This window comes from Gadus macrocephalus, chromosome 13 (assembly GCF_031168955.1).
Source record: "Gadus macrocephalus chromosome 13, ASM3116895v1".
NCBI classification, from domain to species: domain Eukaryota; kingdom Metazoa; phylum Chordata; class Actinopteri; order Gadiformes; family Gadidae; genus Gadus; species Gadus macrocephalus.
In genome coordinates this window covers 14,264,602-14,285,961 of record NC_082394.1, presented here as the reverse complement: position 1 = coordinate 14,285,961, position 21,360 = coordinate 14,264,602, and the positions used below count along the sequence as shown (strand labels likewise).

At 43.3% G+C, this 21,360-nt stretch overlaps 3 protein-coding genes across 5 annotated transcripts; all 3 read left to right on the top strand.

Annotated features, from left to right (window-relative positions):
- Positions 1-449: 449 nt before the first annotated feature.
- Positions 450-5,738, top strand: LOC132471071 (alpha-1,3-galactosyltransferase 2-like). Its single transcript, XM_060070074.1, has 3 exons — positions 450-558; positions 3,652-3,789; positions 4,673-5,738. The coding sequence occupies exons 2-3, from the start codon at positions 3,698-3,700 to the stop codon at positions 5,358-5,360; spliced, it is 780 nt and encodes a 259-aa protein (XP_059926057.1). The 5' UTR covers positions 450-558; positions 3,652-3,697; the 3' UTR covers positions 5,361-5,738.
- A 1,426-nt stretch (positions 5,739-7,164) lies between these two features.
- Positions 7,165-13,934, top strand: LOC132471042 (alpha-1,3-galactosyltransferase 2-like). Of its 2 annotated transcripts, XM_060070023.1 has the most exons (6): positions 7,165-7,315; positions 8,035-8,108; positions 8,493-8,585; positions 8,695-8,781; positions 11,346-11,483; positions 12,119-13,930. In XM_060070023.1, exons 2-6 carry the CDS (start codon positions 8,104-8,106, stop codon positions 12,804-12,806), a joined length of 1,011 nt encoding a protein of 336 aa, XP_059926006.1. In that variant the 5' UTR covers positions 7,165-7,315; positions 8,035-8,103; the 3' UTR covers positions 12,807-13,930. The 2 variants fall into 2 exon arrangements, with proteins under 2 accessions (XP_059926006.1, XP_059926007.1); XM_060070024.1 differs by lacking the exons at positions 8,035-8,108; positions 8,493-8,585; positions 8,695-8,781 and having other exon boundaries at positions 7,170-7,315; positions 12,119-13,934.
- Positions 13,935-16,898: 2,964 nt separating this feature from the next.
- On the top strand, positions 16,899-21,260 carry emp3a (epithelial membrane protein 3a). 2 transcript variants are annotated; one of them, XM_060068885.1, is made up of 5 exons: positions 16,899-17,111; positions 18,857-18,961; positions 19,560-19,659; positions 19,926-20,066; positions 20,809-21,260. In XM_060068885.1, exons 2-5 carry the CDS (start codon positions 18,884-18,886, stop codon positions 20,982-20,984), a joined length of 495 nt encoding a protein of 164 aa, XP_059924868.1. In that variant the 5' UTR covers positions 16,899-17,111; positions 18,857-18,883; the 3' UTR covers positions 20,985-21,260. The 2 variants fall into 2 exon arrangements, with proteins under 2 accessions (XP_059924868.1, XP_059924867.1); XM_060068884.1 differs by having other exon boundaries at positions 16,902-17,117.
- The last annotated feature ends 100 nt before the right edge of the window (positions 21,261-21,360 follow it).

Sequence of the window (21,360 nt, the reverse complement as noted above, 5' to 3'; positions counted from 1 at the left end):
TCCCGTCATGTTCCAATGAAATTATCTAAATGAATTATCCGTTCAATCTATCTTAATCAAAGTACAAATGTAACATGGCAAAAAACTACTACTACTTTTGTGTTTCAGGATAACCCTAGTATAGGTAGACTGCAGAGTTAAACTATTTTCTTTAATCAGCTGATACCAAATGTTACAAATTTCAAATTAAAATGGTCCAACTAAATGAAATAATAATGTTTCCCTTTTGTTTCCTGTTTCACCTTTCACCTTTCTTCAAGTATACCCTTTGACAGGAAGAAATATCTTATGAGATGGGTCCTCTGTATCCTAATGCTACTCTTCATTATTTACTGCACTCCTTCCACTGTCAGGTGAATCCACCATCTTGTCTGTTCTAGATCGCACACAACCAGAAATTTGTACAATATGAGCATAAGAGAAGCACAAGCAAAATACACTGTTTTTATAATCATGTGTTGGTTTGATCCGTTTTTTGAAAAGGCAAATCCCTATTAATACATATTTTAGAAGGAGAAACCTCTTGGATTGCAGTACAGGCATCACCTTAGACCTTTGGTAAGTGCTTTGTGTTACATGATGTATGGGATAGTGTACAGCAAGCCAGCGAACTGTAAATAAATCAATAATTTGACACAAAATATAACAAACTAAATTATTGTATTGATTCAAAGGAGACATACTTGGGTCTTTTCCCAACAGCTGAACATAGTACCAGAAAACATGTTTTTGGAAAAAAAAAACTTGCCTACCACTATTCCCCTCTGTTTCAATCCCTTCAGAATGCGCTGTTTCTGGTGTCTGTAGCTTTAATGCAAATGAGCTGCTGCCAATTGACCAATGAGCAGTCAGAGTGAACCACAGCATGGAGGAGAAGTGATTGTTACTGTTTGTGGACTCCCGGAGCTCTATGTAAGGGATAATGTATAGAACGCCGGTCATTATCGAGAAAATAAGCCCCGACAGGGCGAACAGGACACCGACGCGCAGCGGAGGTGTCTTGCTTCGCCATGAAGGGGCTTATTTTTCGATAAAGACCGGCGAAGTTCTATACATTATCCCGCTTATTACACGGCTACTTCCCAAAACAAAACAATTTATTTACAATGTATTTGTTACCAGTATTCATAGTGTTGATCAGCAGAGAAATAGTCCGCCCAAGACGTTGACGTCGTCGCTTAGCAACCGACAGCGCTTGGGTTGATACATATCCCGAGTGATACCAAGGCAAAAAGTCATTTTATTCTACTTCATCTAAGAATGCTCGATTCTGATTGGCTGGGAGGGGTGCATTAATCCGGCATATTGCCCGCTGATTTGTCGGTTCTACTTGCTGCTGACTGAGCACAGTAGATCAATACACCGCTTGAATCGTTTTCTATCACATACATTTCCAACATGAGGTCCATAGTAAAAATAAACCAAGGAGTGCATGTTTGATCGATAGTCATTAAAGCTGACTTGATACGGATGTAGTAACTACGTTATTAAACTAGTGATCAGATCCAGCCTTGTGTGGTTGCTATAGAAACGAGTTACCGACAGCTGAGCTAACGTTATTCACCGTAGTTCTAAAGGGAACTACTTTTTGAGGGAGATGAACTTAAACAGAGTAAACATTTAATAAGCATGCAATACGAATAAGAAAAAGGCTAGTAATTGAAGTATTTGAATTGTTTTATTATGTCGGCCGGCGCGAAGTAGAATAAACGGAATAATCACCTCAAGGCAGGGCAATAAACAGTTTGATATGCCCGGCTCGTGGAAGGTTACCCCCCTCGACTTCGTCTCGGGCGGTAAGCCGTCCACGAGCCGGGCATATCAAACTGTTTATTGCCCGGCCTCTCGGTGATTATTCCTTACTTGTTTACCTTGACAGCGGTCATTATTCATCCGTTGCCAATGAATTATGTAAGGAATAATCACCGAGAGGCCGGGCAATAAACAGTTTGATATGCCCGGCTCGTGGACGGCTTACCGCCCGAGACGAAGTCGAGGGGGGTAACCTTCCGCGAGCCGGGCATATCAAACTGTTTATTGCCCTGCCTTGAGGTGATTATTCCGTTTATTCTACTTCGCGCCGGCCGACATAATAAAACAATTCAAATACTTCAATTACTAGCCTTTTTCTTATTCGTATTGCATGCTTATTAAATGTTTACTCTGTTTAAGTTCATCTCCCTCAAAAAGTAGTTCCCTTTAGAACTACGGTGAATAACGTTAGCTCAGCTGTCGGTAACTCGTTTCTATAGCAACCACACAAGGCTGGATCTGATCACTAGTTTAATAACGTAGTTACTACATCCGTATCAAGTCAGCTTTAATGACTATCGATCAAACATGCACTCCTTGGTTTATTTTTACTATGGACCTCATGTTGGAAATGTATGTGATAGAAAACGATACAAGCGGTGTATTGATCTACTGTGCTCAGTCAGCAGCAAGTAGAACCGACAAGTCAGCGGGCAATATGCCGGATTAATGCACCCCTCCCAGCCAATCAGAATCGAGCATGCTTAGATGAAGTAGAATAACAAAAAATAATTGACGGCCGGAAGTTGTGAAGTGCCCATGCAAGTGAACGGAACGTTGAAAAGACCCGTGTAATAAATCTATATAATATAATAATAATAATAATAATAATCATAATAATAATCATAATCATAATAATAATATTATTATTATTATTATTATTATTAAATAATATATGGGTAAATATATATAATATTATAGATAATATCACAGCCAAAAGCTATGTGCGCCTCGGATGACATTATGACTCATCAAGACTGCGTCTGACGTCTCTGGTAAAGACTCGTAGTGGGGGTTATCTCGGCCATGGTGGAGAAGAATTGGGGGAAAGGAACTTTGGCCTTGGCTCTCTAAAGTCCATATTGAACCGCGACATGGAGGAGAATGGGATTTTACTCCCGGAGCTGAGGTGCCGGACTGCCACCGAGCTCCCCCCGCCGGAGCTGCCGGACTGCCGCCAGAGCTTCGGCGGTAGTCCAACAGCTCCGCCGGACTCCCTTCCAGGCAGTCAAATGCCAACTGACTAATTTTGGAATATCCCTGACCCTGCTTCTGAAATGCGCGACCATCTCCAGCCAGCGCTCGTCCGCTGGTCCACAAAATCTTAGCTAAGCTCTGATTGGAGGGGGGTGGGGAAGTGGGAGGTCATTTTCAAATGTGCCCCCTTTCTACGCAGGCGGGGGGCGCCGAAACTGACTGGCTCGTTGGGTAACTGTAGGCGGGGTACTTTCAGAAATGCATATCTCATTCAAAAAAACATGTACAGACTTTTTTCAGAGTTTGAATGCGTGTGGGAGCACCAGAGACCCAAAACCACACCCCAAATCACAGGAAAAGGGTGATTTTCATATGTCCCCTTTAAAAAGATTTTATATTTTTTCAATCTTTTAGACGGTTGGAAATAGCATCCTAAGCAGTGGTCTGTTATTCACAGCAGCTGCCTGTTAGAATTAAGAGACTGAATGCTGGGATTGACCACTCACACTTGAGTACAGATCAAGGCCATGTTATGAATGTTAGATAATAGAAATCCCCACATCATATAACCCCTGCTTATTATCATGCATGCTTTTGTCATTAGGTCACAGCACTCACACCCCGCCCCCCTGGTGTTTTCAGGTACAGAACGGATGTTCAAACACACACAAGCTGGGGAGCTCCCATCATGTGGGAAGGCATATTCCAGGCTGATCTGTACGACCAGACTCACAGGACAAATCGATCGTCTGTGGCGCTCACTGTGTTCGCCCAGGGCAGGTGGGTTGGATTCCTGAGACTAGCTTTGAGTCCTGGTGGAACGCATGATCTGTCGAGTCCATTTCATGGTGCTGTAGGTGATTTTAGAGCTTTATTATTTGAGTGTAATAAGCATAATTTATTCTTGATGGACATGCATTCTGAGAATGGACTGCGCCTGCCTCTGTATGAGACGATTTCTATTTTTAGACAGCTCCCGGCATGACTTCATTAGTTTGGGGAATCTACGCTGTTTGTTATCACAGGTAAAATGTTACTCTTCTCAATGGCGTGCAAATAATAATAATAATAATAATAATACATTTAATTTAGAGGCGCCTTTCAAGACACCCAAGGTCACCTTACAGAGCATATAGTCATCATTCAAAACTATGTAAAACAGACTAGGAATAAAAGGAAAACAGAGGTTAAACATGAAGAATAATAATAATTAATAACACTCAAAGACGCCTAAAGTGAAGGGGGGACCTCACTAACCACCACCAATATGTAGCACCCACTTGGGAATGTAAATGTAAATGAAGCACGTTAAGGAACAGAGAGGCAGCACATGTTTATTTGGTTGTTTAATTTAAAAATCTAGTTTTTTTGCTCACTCTCAAATCTTACTACAGCAATTATAATGATAACATTTAGTGAAACACTTATTCAATGATAATAATATAACTTCTTTAACTAGTACAACTACTATAACTACTACCAAAAATTACCAAAATAATTATAATATAACAATAATAATGATATTATTATTGTTATTATCATTATTATCATTACTATCAAATGATTATAAAGACTATCGACTTTCTATTAGTATTCATAATTGTACAAAAATACTATGGTTTGTTTATTATAATCATATAAAAATCTTGTTTCCCCCTCCAAGGTACCTGGACGCCTACCTCGGGGCCTTCCTGAACTCCTCCGAGCGTCACTTCATGGTGGGTCTCCCGGTGAGGTACTACATATTCACAGACCTGCCCGAGAAGGTGCCTGACCTCCAGCTGGGCCCTCAGCGAAGCCTGGAGATCATCAGAGTGGAGGGCCACTCCCGTTGGCAGGACATCTCCATGGCCCGCATGAAGACTATCGCGGACACCATTGAGTCTGTCATCCGTCACAGCAGCACCCACGTCTTCTGCATGGACGTGGACCAGGTGTTCACGGCCAGGTTCGGCTCGGAGGCTCTGGGCGACCTGGTGGCCCTGCTCCACGCCTGGTACTACAATCTCCCCAAGGTGCTGTACACGTACGACCACAACCCGCAGTCCAGCGCCTTCATGGTGACGGGGGACTTCTACTACCACGCGGCCGTGTTCGGAGGCTCCTGCGCCAGCGTGAAGGCCCTGGCCGAGGTCTGCTATCAGGGGATCCTGCGGGACAAGGAGAACGGCGTGGAGGCACTGTGGCACGACGAGAGCCACCTCAACAAATACTTTTGGCTGCACAGACCCAGCAAGGTGCTCTCCCCAGAGTACTGCTGGGACCCAGTCATTGGCCAGAAGAGCGACATACGTGTGGCCAGGCTACTCTGGGCGCCAAAGAATTACAAAGAACTGCGCCCCAATGTCTAAATGGGAGACAGGGAGTGTTTTATTTGTTGTGATGTCATTGGGAAGCATTTTAAGCTTCATTTTTCATTTTTTAAGAAATGGACAAATGTTATGGCGTATAGCTGTTTCTTCGAACAGTCGATAGAGGGCTAAAGCCCCATTTTCTTGGCGTGTTTGCAAATGCAAATAATGCAAATAGAAAAGTTGCTTTGCTTTTGCTATGAACACAGCTGTGTGAGTGTATGTGGATGATGGCTGGTTTAAGAAAAACAAAACAAAGCCGATGTGTGCATATAAATACAAAAGATGACACAAACAAGAGGTGACTATAAACAATCCTATCATTCCACATTTCTTTGAAAAAATTTAACGGCCAGATATTTCCTGCTTCTTCGTGCTTGTTATTGCAAAATGGATCCAGTAGACGCGTGTGTGTTTGCATAGCCGCATCTGATTGGCCGACGGATCCGGCGCTGCATGAAAAGTTGAACGTTTCTCAACTTTTTGACGCAGGCCACGGAGCTGAATGGACGGGCGGACCCACAATGCATTTCGCGAGCGCCCCATGCAAAGTCAATAAGATCCGTTGAAGGACGGAGGTAGGTTGTGTTGGGTGGAACTTGGACCTTCACTCCAGCCAACACAGGTAGATCGTGTTCTTGTTGTTACAGATGCAAACCTAAACTTTCATAGCCACATAAAGACCCTTATAGAACATCATACTATCACATTTAAAACATAGCAGGAATCAAACGTTTTTTTCATGACCAAACAAGACTATAAAGACTCTTCTATGGTTTAAGTTTCAGTATTTTACTTCTTTAAAGCAATTGGTTATTCCTTTATCAGGGCTCAAACATTTGGATTGAAATTAAAAAAATCGTAGATTTTGAATTTAACACAGCCACAAACATTTGCCAAAGAGAGAGCAAAAAAGGTTACCATTTTTTTTTTTATCTTTATCAGTTGACAACACAGATGACACAGATACATGCAGGGTTCCTACACATTCATTATCTCATGAGAAAGAAGGGCTACTCAGATGATAACAAAACTCAACAAACAAGACTGCTGATCGCTACAGGTGCCTATAGGGATGAAGGGAATATGGGGGTCCGTACCTCATGCAGGCACTCCACAAGAGTTGATGGATGAACCGGGGACAGCGATCATGCGATCTAGGAGTTTATTGTGTTGAGTCTTTATAGTCTTGTTTGGTCATGAAAAAAACGTTTGATTCCTGCTATGTTTTAAATGTGATAGTATGATGTTCAACTAATTATGTATCTAATAATTTACAAGGCAAAGAAAAGTGTCTGTACAGGGATGGTAGAGTTTGGTGGTGGTGGTGATCGTGACCAGGGGGGGGTGTGGGGATGGATGTTTTCACTTGAATCTTTCATTTATCAGTACTTTTATGGATAACATTTCTAAATTTAACGAAAATTGCAAAGATTATAACACACGCCACACACACACACACACACACACACGCACGCACGCACGCACACGCACAAACACACACAAACACACACACACACACACACACACACAGACACAGATTGAGAGGACTCACTACAACTTATTGTATCTACGCACATAATACACGATAAGCAAAACATAAACATCAGTATACTTTCTTTTTTTTACAAAACAAACTCCACACAAACACACACACACTAACAACTAACAAAAAAATAAATCACACACAATACAAACTGAACGGAAACCGTGAAAGGGAGGAGCTCGGGTGCACTAGACGGACAAAGGTGAGAGTGGGCGGGGTTGGGGGGCGGTTTTACTGCCTTGGCTGTTAAGCTCACGGGTTACTTTATGGTGCTTATCATCCGATAGGTAGGGAGGAGGGGGGCCCGCCTGCTGATAGGTGGGAGAACAGAGACGCTCCAGAGGAGAGGACACAGAAGAGAGAAGAGTGTCCGTGGCAGAGGCGGGAGGCATGAGTGAGACGAACTCAGGTGAGACAAGAGCTGATAGGACAGAGGAGGCGAGGAAAGAGGGAGCTAGGAAGGATATGGAAAGTATGTCAGTATATGCGGGAGGTTTGGCAGTTTGGGAGGGGGGTGGGGGGTAAAAAAAAGAAGTGGTCAGGCATTAAGAAACGGTCCAGAAAGGTCGGCAGGAGAGCAGTTCTTGATGAATATGAGATAGCTATCACCTACCCTAGCTTTAAGCACAATCACAGCATTTGATTTATTGCTTGTTGTTCATTTCCACAACCGAAATACACAATTAATTGTAATTTAAAGATAGACACGGAAATAATTATTGCAATTATTGTAATAATTATCAGCGGTTGAAGAACGGGTTTTGCCTAGATAAGCCGCAGCGCGGATACAACGTCAGACTTATTACTTTGGGCAAGAGGTCCTCTTCCTCTCAGGCCAGAGCTGACCCATACCTGGACCCCAGCAGCAGAGCCGTCCCTCTGGTGGGGAACGCATTGGCTTCACCTCTCACTGACGGTACTTCGGTGGAGAGCCAGGGAGTGACTGCTACTTCCATAGTTTTCACGGGTTTGCCCCCTCAGCGATTTGAAATCCTTCAATTTCTCTGAGAGTAACTGCCATCTTCCCAATCCCACCTCTGACACTATTGTGTTTTCCGTATCATTGGAATGGATGGTGTAAACAACAATTTTGCATTTATTGAGGGGATTATCTTTCTGAAGGTACAGTTGACCTGTGAACTGGAATAACGTTTACTCTCACTGCAAGGGTCAGAGAGACAGGTTTCAGAGGCCACAATGAGGTACTATCCTTCTTTATTCTGCTGCACTTTAAACCTACACCGTTACTGTCATTCAGTAAACAAAACCTTGTATAATCTTGGAATGGATGGTGTAAACAACAATTTTGCATTTATTGAGGGGATTATCTTCCCGTCATGTTCCAATGAAATTATCTAAATGAATTATCCGTTCAATCTATCTTAATCAAAGTACAAATGTAACATGGCAAAAAACTACTATTTTGTATTTCAGGATAACCCTAGTATAGGTAGACAACAGAGTTAAACTATTTTTTTTAATCAGCTGATACCAAATGTTACCAATTTCAAATTAAAATGGTCCAACTAAATGAAATAATAATGTTTCCCTTTTGTTTCCTGTTTCACCTTTCACCTTTCTTCAAGAATACCCTTTGACATGAACCAATATCTTTTGAGATGGGTCCTCTGTATCCTAATGCTACTCTTCATTATTTACTGCACTCCTTCCACTGTCAGGTGAATCCACCATCTTGTCTATTCGAGTTTGCACACAACCAGAAAGTTGTACGATATGATTATAAGAGAAAAATACACTGTTTTTATAATCATGTGTTGGTTTGATCAGTATTTTGAAAAGGCCGACCCCTATGAAAGCACATTCTAGAGGGAGAAACCTCTTGGATTACAGTACAGACATCACCTTAGACCTTTGGTAAGTGCTTTGTTTTATATGATGTACAGCAAGCCAGCGAGCTGTAAATAAATAAATAATTTGACACAAAATATAACAACTAAATTATTATATAGATTTAAATGAGACATATTATGGTGTTTTCCCAACAAGTAAACATATTATATGAGTTGAAGCTATTTGCTGGAAATAGCTTTTAGGGAAATAAATCTCGTCTACCGCTTCCCCTCTGTTTCAATCTCTTCAGAATGCGCTGTTTCTGGTGTCTGTAGCTTTAATGTAAATGAGCTGCTGCCAATTGACCAATGAGCAGTCAGAGTGAACCACAGCATGGAGGATAAGTGATTGTTTCCGTTTGCTGACTCCCGGGGGGTATACCCGTCTATGGGTATACCACGAAGCTCGCTGAACATACCCAGGCTTTCTTGGGAAAACCTGAGAGAGTTAAATGGTACCACGAAGCTCACTTTAGATTCAATTAGTTGAACCAGGTTTTCCGCTTTAGGTTCAGTGCGCGTTCACGTGAAAGGGGCGTTTTTTGCGTCATTTTTCTCACCTTTACGATAGATCAAGCAGTCTATATGAGTATAAGTGAAAAGATTCTGCATATTGTCTGTAAAATAACTATGCCAAATGCAGAATTGTTCGCCATTAATCCAAATAGAATGATGATGATTTAAAAATGCATAAGCAACGTATATCCTGCCTTATTCTATCATTTAGGGAATTCACTTTAAATACACCCTATTTAAGAAATGTAAATGTTTTCGACAGCTGAGAGGTAGCGGCTGTAGCGTAGTGGATTAGTAGGCCTATAAGGGTTCAAATTCGCCGGTCTATCATCATGCATTTTACCCCCATAGATGTGGTGCCAGCACGGCCTTGAAAATATGGGCTCAAGTTCGAAATAAGCACAAAAATATAATTCCAATAGCTTTAGTGAATAAGTATTCCATATGCATGAGAATTAGGACTTTTTAAGCTTCACATAAATTCGCGTCACTTGGGAGTCGAACCCACCACGCAGAAATTCCAGACTGACGCGCTACCTCCACTCTAGCACTCTGTCACGGAGACACAATGCGCAACAGTAAGGATTGTCTACATAAGGTCCACAAGGACGATCAAATAACGAACACCCTCTGATAAGAATCTGTATCTCTCATGAAGAACCCCAATTTCGTTGTTTGCACAATGACAATAAAGTCTGAAATCTGAATATCGTCAGACAATGCCAAGGGATCGGTTCTGTCCCGTAAAACCCTCTTTCTCCGGAGAGACGCCTGTACGAGAAGTGCGCCGGGGTCCACGGGAACACCCACAAATGGTGACGCCATTGTCAGAGGAGGGGCTAGGAAGCTGCGCACGCCGATTTAAGTAGCCGATCTCCGGCTAGACTAGCCGAAAAACTGCTCCCGACCAGGTTTGGTTGCGAGCATTAGTCACCATGGTGATACAGCGACGCTAAAAGAGATCGACTTTCGTGGTACAACTAACCCAGGCTTGGAGCTCAACATACCTCGCTAACCCTCTAAGCGAGCTTCGTGGTACAGGGCCCCGGAGCTCAATATCTATATCTACATACTAATAATAATAATAATAATAATAATAATAATAATAATAATAATAATAATAATAATGTTATATATATTTATATAATATTATATCTAATATCCCGGTCAAAAGCTATGTGCGCCTCGGATGACATTATGACTCATCAAGACTGCGTCTGACGTCTCTGGTAAAGACTCGTAGTGGGGGTTATCTCGGCCATGGTGGAGAAGAATTGGGGGAAAGGAACTTTGGCCTTGGCTCTCTAAAGTCCATATTGAACCGCGACATGGAGGAGAATGGGATTTTACTCCCGGAGCTGAGGTGCCGGACTGCCACCGAGCTCCCCCCGCCGGAGCTGCCGGACTGCCGCCAGAGCTTCGGCGGCAGTCCAACAGCTCCGCCGGACTCCCTTCCAGGCAGTCAAATGCCAACTGACTAATTTTGGAATATCCCTGACCCTGCTTCTGAAATGCGCGACCATCTCCAGCCAGCGCTCGTCCGCTGGTCCACAAAATCTTAGCTAAGCTCTGATTGGAGGGGGGTGGGGAAGTGGGAGGTCATTTTCAAATGTGCCCCCTTTCTACGCAGGCGGGGGGCGCCGAAACTGACTGGCTCGTTGGGTAACTGTAGGCGGGGTACTTTCAGAAATGCATATCTCATTCAAAAAAACATGTACAGACTTTTTTCAGAGTTTGAATGCATGTGGGAGCACCAGAGACCCAAAACCACACCCCAAATCACAGGAAAAGGGTGATTTTCATATGTCCCCTTTAAAAAGATTTTATATTTTTTCAATCTTTTAGACGGTTGGAAATAGCATCCTAAGCAGTGGTCTGTTATTCACAGCAGCTGCCTGTTAGAATTAAGAGACTGAATGCTGTGATTGACCACTCACACTTGAGTACAGATCAAGGCCATGTTATGAATGTTAGATAATAGAAATCCCCACATCATATAACCCCTGCTTATTATCACGCATGCTTTTGTCATTCGGTCACAGCACTCACACCCCGCCCCCCTGGTGTTTTCAGGTACAGAACGGATGTTCAAACACACACAAGCTGGGGAGCTCCCATCATGTGGGAAGGCATATTCCAGGCTGATCTGTACGACCAGACTCACAGGACAAATCGATCGTCTGTGGCGCTCACTGTGTTCGCCGTGGGCAGGTGGGTTGGATTTCTGAGACTAGCTTTGAGTCCTGGTGGAACGCATGATCTGTCGAGTCCATTTCATGGTGCTGTAGGTGATTTTAGAGCTTTATTATTTGAGTGTAATAAGCATAATTTATTCTTGATGGACATGCATTCTGAGAATGGACTGCGCCTGCCTCTGTATGAGACGATTTCTATTTTTAGACAGCTCCCGGCATGACTTCATTAGTTTGGGGAATCTACGCTGTTTGTTATCACAGGTAAAATGTTACTCTTCTCAATGGCGTGCAAATGAAGCACGTTAAGGAACAGAGAGGCAGCACATGTTTATTTGGTTGTTTAATTTAAAAATCTATTTTTTTTGCTCACTCTCAAATCTTAGCTACAGCAATTATAATGATAACATTTAGTGAAACACTTATTCAATGATAATAATATAACTTCTTTAACTAGTACAACTACTATAACTACTACCAAAAATTACCAAAATCATTATAATATAACAATAATAATGATATTATTATTGTTATTATCATTATTATCATTACTATCAAATACTTATAAAGACTATCGACTTTCTATTAGTATTCATAATTGTACAAAAATACTACGGTTTGTTTATAATAATCATATACAAATCCCCCTCCAAGGTACCTGGACGCCTACCTCGGGGCCTTCCTGAACTCCTCCGAGCGTCACTTCATGGTGGGTCTCCCGGTGAGGTACTACATATTCACAGACCTGCCCGAGAAGGTGCCTGACCTCCAGCTGGGCCCTCAGCGAAGCCTGGAGATCATCAGAGTGGAGGGCCACTCCCGTTGGCAGGACATCTCCATGGCCCGCATGAAGACTATCGCGGACACCATTGAGTCTGTCATCCGTCACAGCAGCACCCACGTCTTCTGCATGGACGTGGACCAGGTGTTCACGGCCAGGTTCGGCTCGGAGGCTCTGGGCGACCTGGTGGCCCTGCTCCACGCCTACTACTACAACCTCCCCAAGGGGAGGTACACGTACGACCGCAACCCGCAGTCCAGCGCCTTTATGGTGACGGGGGACTTCTACTACCACGCGGCCGTGTTCGGAGGCTCCTGCGCCAGCGTGAAGGCCCTGGCCGAGGTCTGCTATCAGGGGATCCTGCGGGACATGGAGAACGGCGTGGAGGCACTGTGGCACGACGAGAGCCACCTCAACAAATACTTTTGGCTGCACAGACCCAGCAAGGTGCTCTCCCCAGAGTACTGCTGGGACCCAGTCATTGGCCAGAAGAGCGACATACGTGTGGCCAGGCTACTCTGGGCGCCAAAGAATTACAAAGAACTGCGCCCCAATGTCTAAATGGGAGACAGGGAGTATTTTATTTGTTGTGATGTCATAGGGAAGCATTTAAAGATTTTTTTAAATAAATGCAAAAATGTTATGGCGGGGTGCTGTTTCTTCGAACAGTCGATAGAGGGCTAAATCCCCTGGTTCTTCGCGTGTTTGATCTCACGCAAATAATGCATTGAGAAATCAGTGTGCAAAGGTTAAACCGGCCATCCCCACACACACTCAAAGAGAGATCTCTCTTGCATGGCAATATGGAGCACCAGCACATGTATCATTATCTACAAGTGATGCACAAACTAATGTGTTTGTTGAAGCCTTCTCTAGATTGCTTGCACTCACTTTGACCTATTTAAAAAAAAATAAAAATCTTTCAACTCTAAAATTAGAACTTAAACTGGGTTGAACTTTAACTCCAGCCAACACAGGTAGATTGTGGTGTTGTTGTTACAGATGCAAACCTAAACTTTAATAGCCACATAAAGACCATCACAGAATCCTCCTATCACATTTAAAACATAGCAGGAATTAAGGGTTTTTCCATGTCCATACAAGACCATAAAGACTCCTCTTTAAAGCAATTGGTTATTCCTTTTATCAGGGCTCAAACATTTGGATTGAAATTGATAAATCTTAGATTTTGAATTTTACCCAGATACTCAAGCAGAAAGGGTGGCCAAAGAGAGCAAGAAATATAACAAAATAGTCGTATCTTTATCAATTGACACAGATACATGCAGGGTTGCTAACAAATTCATTATCTCACGAGAAAGAAGGGCTACTCAGATGATAACAAAACTCAACAAACAAGACTGCTGATCGCTACAGGTGCCTATAGGGATGAAGGGAATATGGGGGTCCGTACCTCATGCAGGCACTCCACAAGAGTTGATGGATGAACCGGGGACAGCGATCATGCGATCTAGGAGAGGTTATCAAATTATAATGGTAATCCTCAGTGATTTGTCACTGTGAACTCCAGCCACTAAAGACACAAAATAAAAGGGTTTAGAGGAAATGTGTGTGTGTGTGTGTGTGTGTGTGTGTGTGTGTGTGTGTGTGTGTGTGTGTGTGTGTGTGTGTGTGTGTGTGTGTGTGTGTGTGTGTGTGTGTGTGTGTGTGTGTGTGTGTGTGTGTGTACACATTTACTATTTTCTAACTAATTATGTATCTAATAATTTACAAGCCAAGAGAAAAGTGTCTGTACAGGGATGGTAGAGTTTGGTGGTGGTGGTGATTGTGACCAGGGTGGTGGGGATGGATGTTTTCACTTTGATCTTTTATGTATCAGTACTTTTATGGATAACATTCTAAATTTAAATAATAATTGGGTCGAAATGTGTTCCAACAACAATAAGTTAAAGTTGAGAACAAATACGGAAGAGGTTCTGTTTGTACATTTTCTCTCTACGTAGGCAACTAGGGTCAAGCGTGCACACGTCTCGTCCACCAGCCGCCGGAGCTCAGTGCCATGGCCAGCCCGCGAGACCCCTCATCCAGGTCCCATTTCAGGCGTGCACACTTCTCCTGCCCCCTTAGCGGCCATCCACCTTAAGATGCAGAAACAAGCGTGCGAGCCAGCGACCTTCCACTTCCAGCGGGAAGCTAGAAGAGCATCCATAAGCAGGGCGGTATGGACGGACTTCTGGATAAATCTATCATATATGACCTTATGATCTTCGCTAGATTAGGTGTGTGTGTGTGTGTGTGTGTGTGTGTGTGTGTGTGTGTGTGTGTGTGTGTGTGTGTGTGTGTGTGTGTGTGTGTGTGTGTGTGTGTGTGTGTGTGTGTGTGTGTGTGTGTGTGTGTGTGTGTGTGTGTGCGGGCGGGCGGGCGTGTGTGTGTGTGGAGGGGGCTGTCTGCAAGCACACAAACACAAAAACACGCACATAAACACACAGCAATGCTTGGTTTGAACAAATTCATGTTAGTCCACATGCAGCTGTCCCCTTTACCACAGATCTATGGTTTACCCTTTTTCTCGTTTGGCAGGCTTTATCCAAAGCCCCTCTGAAGCGACTTAGTCAAAAGTGAAAGTGATTCAGATACAGGTCGAACACATTATGCTGAAAGATATAATACACGACTGTGGACAATGGGGATCAAACCAAGCTAAAACAATATCCTGTCTAATATTATTAAAACAACATTTTCTTTCTTTGTTTGTTAGTATTTCTTCAGATCCAGATGAGGGGAAGGGTTGGAGTTAAGAAGACATACAGGAATGCATACACTTGTTTTTTTGTCAGGCAGGATTTGCCAATTCCAAAGAGACTCTTCCATTGGCTGTGGTGGTGCTATGCTGCCCCCATGTGGAGAGACTGGAGAATAAAGTTAGTCCGATTTTAATGTTTCATTGCGTGTATTGTTTCCTTAAAAAACAATTTAGAAATAAATATAGAATTACAAAAAAATCTCATCAGTAGTAAATCCTCAGTACTAGTAACATCTTCTTTGACAAATAAACGGTTATTAATTATTAATACAAATGATTACCCATTGGATTGTTCACTTCCTGAGCTTCAAGTGTGTGATTTTATTAAGAGCTTATGTTAACTCCCTTCGATGTTCAGATGATGGACATGTGAGTTGTGAGCCTATCTGATCTGTGTTTGTTTGGGTTGCTTTGGGTGTCGTTAGGTTCCAATACTTGAGAGCGTCCATTTCAGTCGTCATGACTAACAGGCTTTGATGAACAACTGGTCCGGTGCCAATATGTGCATCTATGATTATAATTGTTTTACATCAGGATAATTACCCATTTGTAATCAGGGATTCACTAATCTAAAAACAAGACAAGCAAGTGAAAGCATGAAATAGGCCTGTGTCACATTACAAATAATAGACTCTTTGTAGACCTCTTCAGGTGGTTTACAAGGAAACGCAGGAGAGGTTGTGGTATTTTTCCTCTATGGTCCTCAGTTCCTCATTTAAAATTGTTTGTGCATTTGGGGAAAACTGTAGGGGGGTAGCCTAGTATCAGAAGTTTCCATAACGCTGGAAGGCAAAAAGTTTTGCCAGCTGTAGCTTAGCTTAGCCTTCCAGCCTCTCTGTTTGCGACTTAAAAGGCAACCCCTTGGAAACAGTTCCCCTTGACATTTACACAAACCTTCTGAACATCAACACACACACACGCGCATGTGCAAGTGCAAGCGCATGCACACATACAATGTGCCTTCATGCATGTGCAAGCAGGCACGCAAACGCACACACACACAAACACACACACACACACACACACACACACACACACACACACACACACACACACACACACACACACACACACACACACACACACACACACACATGCAAAGATCTTTCCAAGCTTGATTGTGCAAGCTTCCTTTGACATTGAGTATAGTTGCTCACATTTTCAAGTAACTGTTGCCGTAGAATTACACTTAAGATGGTATCCGTTATTCACTTATTTAAGTTTAAGTTCTGCAGTGGATTTTCGGGTGTTGAATGGTGGTGGTGGGAACATAAAGGCAATAAAGACAGAGGCTGTGTAGAAAGTGTAAAATAGATTGATTGTTCAATGACCTCAAGTTGGATTTTATTTTGATGAACAGACGCATAGCAAGTTTATCATAATGCAAACAACATCGGCTCACCTATACAGCACTCCCAGAGACAGTCATACTGTGCTGATGCAGTAATACGATCACTCCATCATAACTGTAAACATACACTGCCCCATCGCCAAAGAGTCTAAACAAACCACAGCCATCTAAAAATGGGCGTTTTTTGTGTTGTGCTCTTCTTTCACTACATTTACGGAGTGAGTTGTCTACTCTAGCAGAACTATTTTGGGGTTTTTAGTTAGTTGTGAACCTCAAAGTTAGGGGGAGGGTTGGTTGACTGGAGAGGAAATGGGTGTCGAGGACTCCTCCTATAAGCTACCCTGCATTCCTCGCCTGCTCCTCTGTGGATTTGGTAGATAGAGAGAGATAGAGAGAGAGAGAGAGAGAGAGAGAGAGAGAGAGAGAGAGAGAGAGAGAGAGAGAGAGAGAGAGAGAGAGAGAGAGAGAGAGGAGAGGAGAGAGAGAGAGAGAGAGAGAGAGAGAGAGAGAGAGAGAGAGAGAGAGAGAGAGAGAGAGAGAGGGAGAGGAGAGAGAGAGAGAGAGAGAGAGAGAGAGAGAGAGAGAGAGAGAGAGAGGAGAGACAGAGAGGAGAGAGAGGAGTGAGTGTAGTGAGTGACCGCAGACAGGAGGAGAGGACGTGAAGACCAGCCACGGCCCGCAGCAGATGAACCCTCACCGTAAAGCAGGAGTCTCCCTTTGGTAGGCCTGTACAGCGCTTCAAGAAAAGACTGTAAGGGTAAGTTCACATAGGACCATTTTCATTTTCATTTCTTTTTCACCTTGGACCATTTTCATTGTGCACCATTGAAAACCCATCCCGTTGCGCATCTAGCGATTTCCAATATTTGAACTTTAAAAGTAAAAAATATATATTTAAATTTTGCTTTCCAAATAAGTGTATGTTTTAGAACTCAATGTAAGGAATGCTGAACATGTGGACATTCCTCAGGTTCAGGCTGTGCCAAGGGGCCTCTTATACTTGCCATATGCAGAGCATATGGGTAACAAGAGACATGCCTCTCAAAGCTGTCATTAATCTCATAGAGCCATGGGTAGTATCGCTCGTCTGCCCAGGGGAGAATAGCCTGGACAACCATGTGGGGATGGGGAACACACCCACCCCTGAATGAGTATGCGTGTGTGTGCGTGCGTGTGTGTGTGCTTTTTGGTGGTGTGTTATCTTTATAAACAAAGAGCCCCTTGGACTGATTATTGTCCGTCATTGAGGCCAAAGTTAAGATACAAATATCAATGTTAGGTATGCTTGAGTCCATCAGTGGAGCAAACATTAAATTATACATGTAAAAAAAATATCAATTTTTCAAAGGAACAGTTTTCATTATGTTAACATTCTTTGGTAAGTGAAGAAGTCTTGCTACCTCATCCTGGCTATGGAGTTCTCTTTCAGGAGAGTTGTACTGGCCATCTACAATGGAAAGAAATAGGATTAATGAAAATGACCCCTGGAGCTACCAACCTCATTCCTTCTGGCTGCCTTGCCACTTTCAGAGGAATATTTTTCCAGAGCGCCTTTGCCTGGGGTGATCAAATGTAATGTCGATTACCCAGTGTAACGTTTGCCCGTCTCAACTCCTTTGGTCCGACCACAGCAAAAACGCTTCATCATCATCATACGACATCCTTGTTTATATAGAGAGCGCAGGACTTGGGGGTGGATGATTGGTCTGTGTGTTTCTGCTGGAGCTGCTGATAGGGCTAGAGAGGAATTCCCAAGTCAAACACGCATGATAGATGAACGGAGATAGTCGCTGTGCTGCAGACCCTTACAAAGAGCGTCTCGAGGGAGCGATGGGGGGCGGGGGGCACAAGAGGGGGGCGGGGGGGGGGGAAGCAAGTCTTTTAGTTCTCTGCTCCTGAGCTGAAGTGGAGGATACGGACATGTATGGCTGCAGCAGCAAGCAGTCCCAAGCTGGTAGAGATGTACTGTATAGTGAGTCACCGAGCAACTATCTTGGTCCGCTAGATACAGTTTATAGACCCGCACATTCTCGGAAAATAGTTTTAATGATGCTGGTTTCATGAAATCCCATGTAACCCACAAAGCGGCTATTGGTTTTGTGAGAGTGTGTTGTTGAACCATAAAGAGCTGGAGTAAGTTAATCTGTGAATGTGTACACGTGCACACAGACTAGTTTATATATTACCATAACAATGTGTGTTTTTGTGTGTGTGTGTGTGTGTGTGTGTGTATGTGTGTGTGTGTATGTGTGTCTGGGTTGTGTCTGGGTTCGTGCCTGCGTGTCTCTGTGCCTGTCTCTGTGTCTTTGTGTGTGTGTGTCAGTGTGTGTGTGTTTGTGTGTGTGTGTGTGTGTGTGTGCGTGTGTGTGTGTGTGTGTGTGTGTGCGTGTGTGTGTGTGCGTGCGTGTGTGTGCGTGCGTGTGCGTGTGTGTGTGTGTGTGTGTGTGTGTGCCTGTGGCTGTGTGTGTGCACGCGTTTATGTGTTTGCGTATACAGAATCAGAAGGTGCCCCTGTCAGCCATCATGGTCCTGCTGCTGCTGTGTGTAACCGTGATGCACCTGGTCACTCTGGCCCTGCTCCTCATCGCCACCCTGGAGAAGGTGAGTACTGCAGCCGCCAGCACAACACACTTAAAGGGGACTTATTATACCACCAGGTGTGAGTGTGATTAGCCTTACAAGCCGTTTCGAAAATCTGCCTAATATGACATCACTAGTGGGTGTGTCCACCTAGATCTGTGCTGGATAGATCTATCTACCAGCCTACCCAGTGGACTGAAGTAAACATTGCTCATCTATCCAGCACAGATCTAGGTGGACACACCCACTAGTGATGTCATATTAGGCCGATTTTCTAAACGGCTTGTAAGGCTAATCACACTCACACCTGGTGGTATAATAAGTCCCCTTTAAGTATACACCGTACACTGCGCTTTTGTTGTTGACGCTTTATTTCATTGTTTATTGATGCATGATAAGATAGGTAGAAGAGTTCCATTGTTAGTCACATCAAAGAAAAAAAGATCGTAGAAAACCTGCATACTTAGTGCGCTTGTGGCTGTGTGGTTTTCCTTGATGCATTTGGAATGGAATTTGGAACAGGCATTCACTTAGTAGCTGAATCGATAATAAATATACTGTACATCACAGATGTTAAAGTTTTCCTCTGTTTAATTTTCTCTCTCTCTTTGGCTTGTAGTCCTGGTGGGTTTGGAGCGATTCGGAAGTCACAGACCTGTGGTATAAATGTTTTCATGATAACACAACCGATGAGTGGTTGTGCGCAACTAATGAAATTGGTAATTTTTTTCTTTTGTATATTCAGATGCATGTGTTTAGGTTGTGTGTGTGTGTGTGTGTGTGTGTGTGTGTGTGTGTGTGTGTGTGCGTGTGTGTGTGTGAGTGTGCATATGTGTGTGCATGTGGGTGTGCATGGGCATGTGTGTGCACGTCTGCATTGGTGTTTGCACATTCAAAACTGTGTAAATATGTCAGGCTGGTTTTACCTTCGCTCAGCCTTCAAAACATACGCAGGTAAATATTAGATGTTTCCCTGCTCTTCCAGACTGGCTGCACTCTATCCAGGCCCTGATGGTGCTTTCAGTGGTTCTCTCCTCAATATCCTTCCTGGTGTTTGTGGGTCAGCTGTTTACTTTGTCCACTGGGGGGCTCTTCTACCTCACAGGCCTCTGCCAAACCTTCTCAGGTCAGTAGTCAAGCAGCTGATGACTCGTAACACATCCTTCTACCTTGTATTAATGTTTGAAAAATCGATGAAGGGGTTGAACATTCAGGGACATGTTTGATTACCTTAAACTCTCCCCTTTATGACTGGGTATAGAATGATTGATAGGGCTGTGATAATTGCATTAATATTTTCCCCTAATTTCTTCTCTGGGATGAATAAAGTACATCTTATTGTGCTTTGAATGAGAAATTGCTACTGGATGTGGAGGTGATTGGACAGTCTATTCTAGAACCAAAACCTTTATGTTATTACTCTCACTCTTAATTGTCAGAGATAGACTTGCAGTCTCTGGCTGCTTTGAATTTATCAACTTGCGCCCTATATAGTACACTTTTACAATGTTATAGTGTCGTTTCGAAATGTGATTGTACAAATATGGTTTCCTATATTTTGTCCCATGAGGCATAGCTGTTTCCTTGTCAACAGTTTCAACTTATATGCAAATTTGTATATGCAAATGAGCTACCACAGAGTGACATGACAACATGTTTGTGGCGTCAACATCTTTGTCTATGTGACCACTACACGTTATGCCAATGGATTGACTGTGCATAATTTTTGTCTGAATTTCTCCTAAACTTATTTCCCAAATAGTGTACTGTATAGTGTTTATGTAGGGGATAGGTTATGAGGGCACAAGGGAGCCAAGTCGAACAGCCTTAGTGTGATTTTTCTCTATTACAATCATGTGTCCCTCTAGGTTTCGCCGCCTTCGCTGCCTGCCTTATCTTCACTTTCCGGCGGAAGGAGATCCTGGACGACGTCAGAGATCTGAGCACGGGCCACTTCGGCTACTGCTTCATCATGGCCTGGGTGTGCGTGCCACTGCTTCTCCTCAGCGGGGTCCTGTACGTTCACCTGCGTAAGAAGCAGTAGGACGCACACACACACACACACACACACACCCCTCCCTCAGAACCTCCCCCCCCCCAGAGGAAAGTCTTTCAGAGAGAGTGATGTGATGCTCCTCTGTTTCAATGAATGCTTCATTCAGATACAATTAGGATACTCTGTTTCTCTTTGGTCATGGAGATTCACCGCATGAAGATGTTCTCTGTGTTTGTATTATGATATACACAAATGCTGACTTTTGGTGGTGTTGTGCACCTGCCTATTTTTTCAAATTAAATTCTACAAAAAATATCAAATACAGTCACTCTTCTCGTATTTGTTTTCATGCCCCGAAATATAAAATTGAAGGTGGTGTATCATTATATTGTGCTGAATGGCTCAATGGTATGTTTTGTGTTGC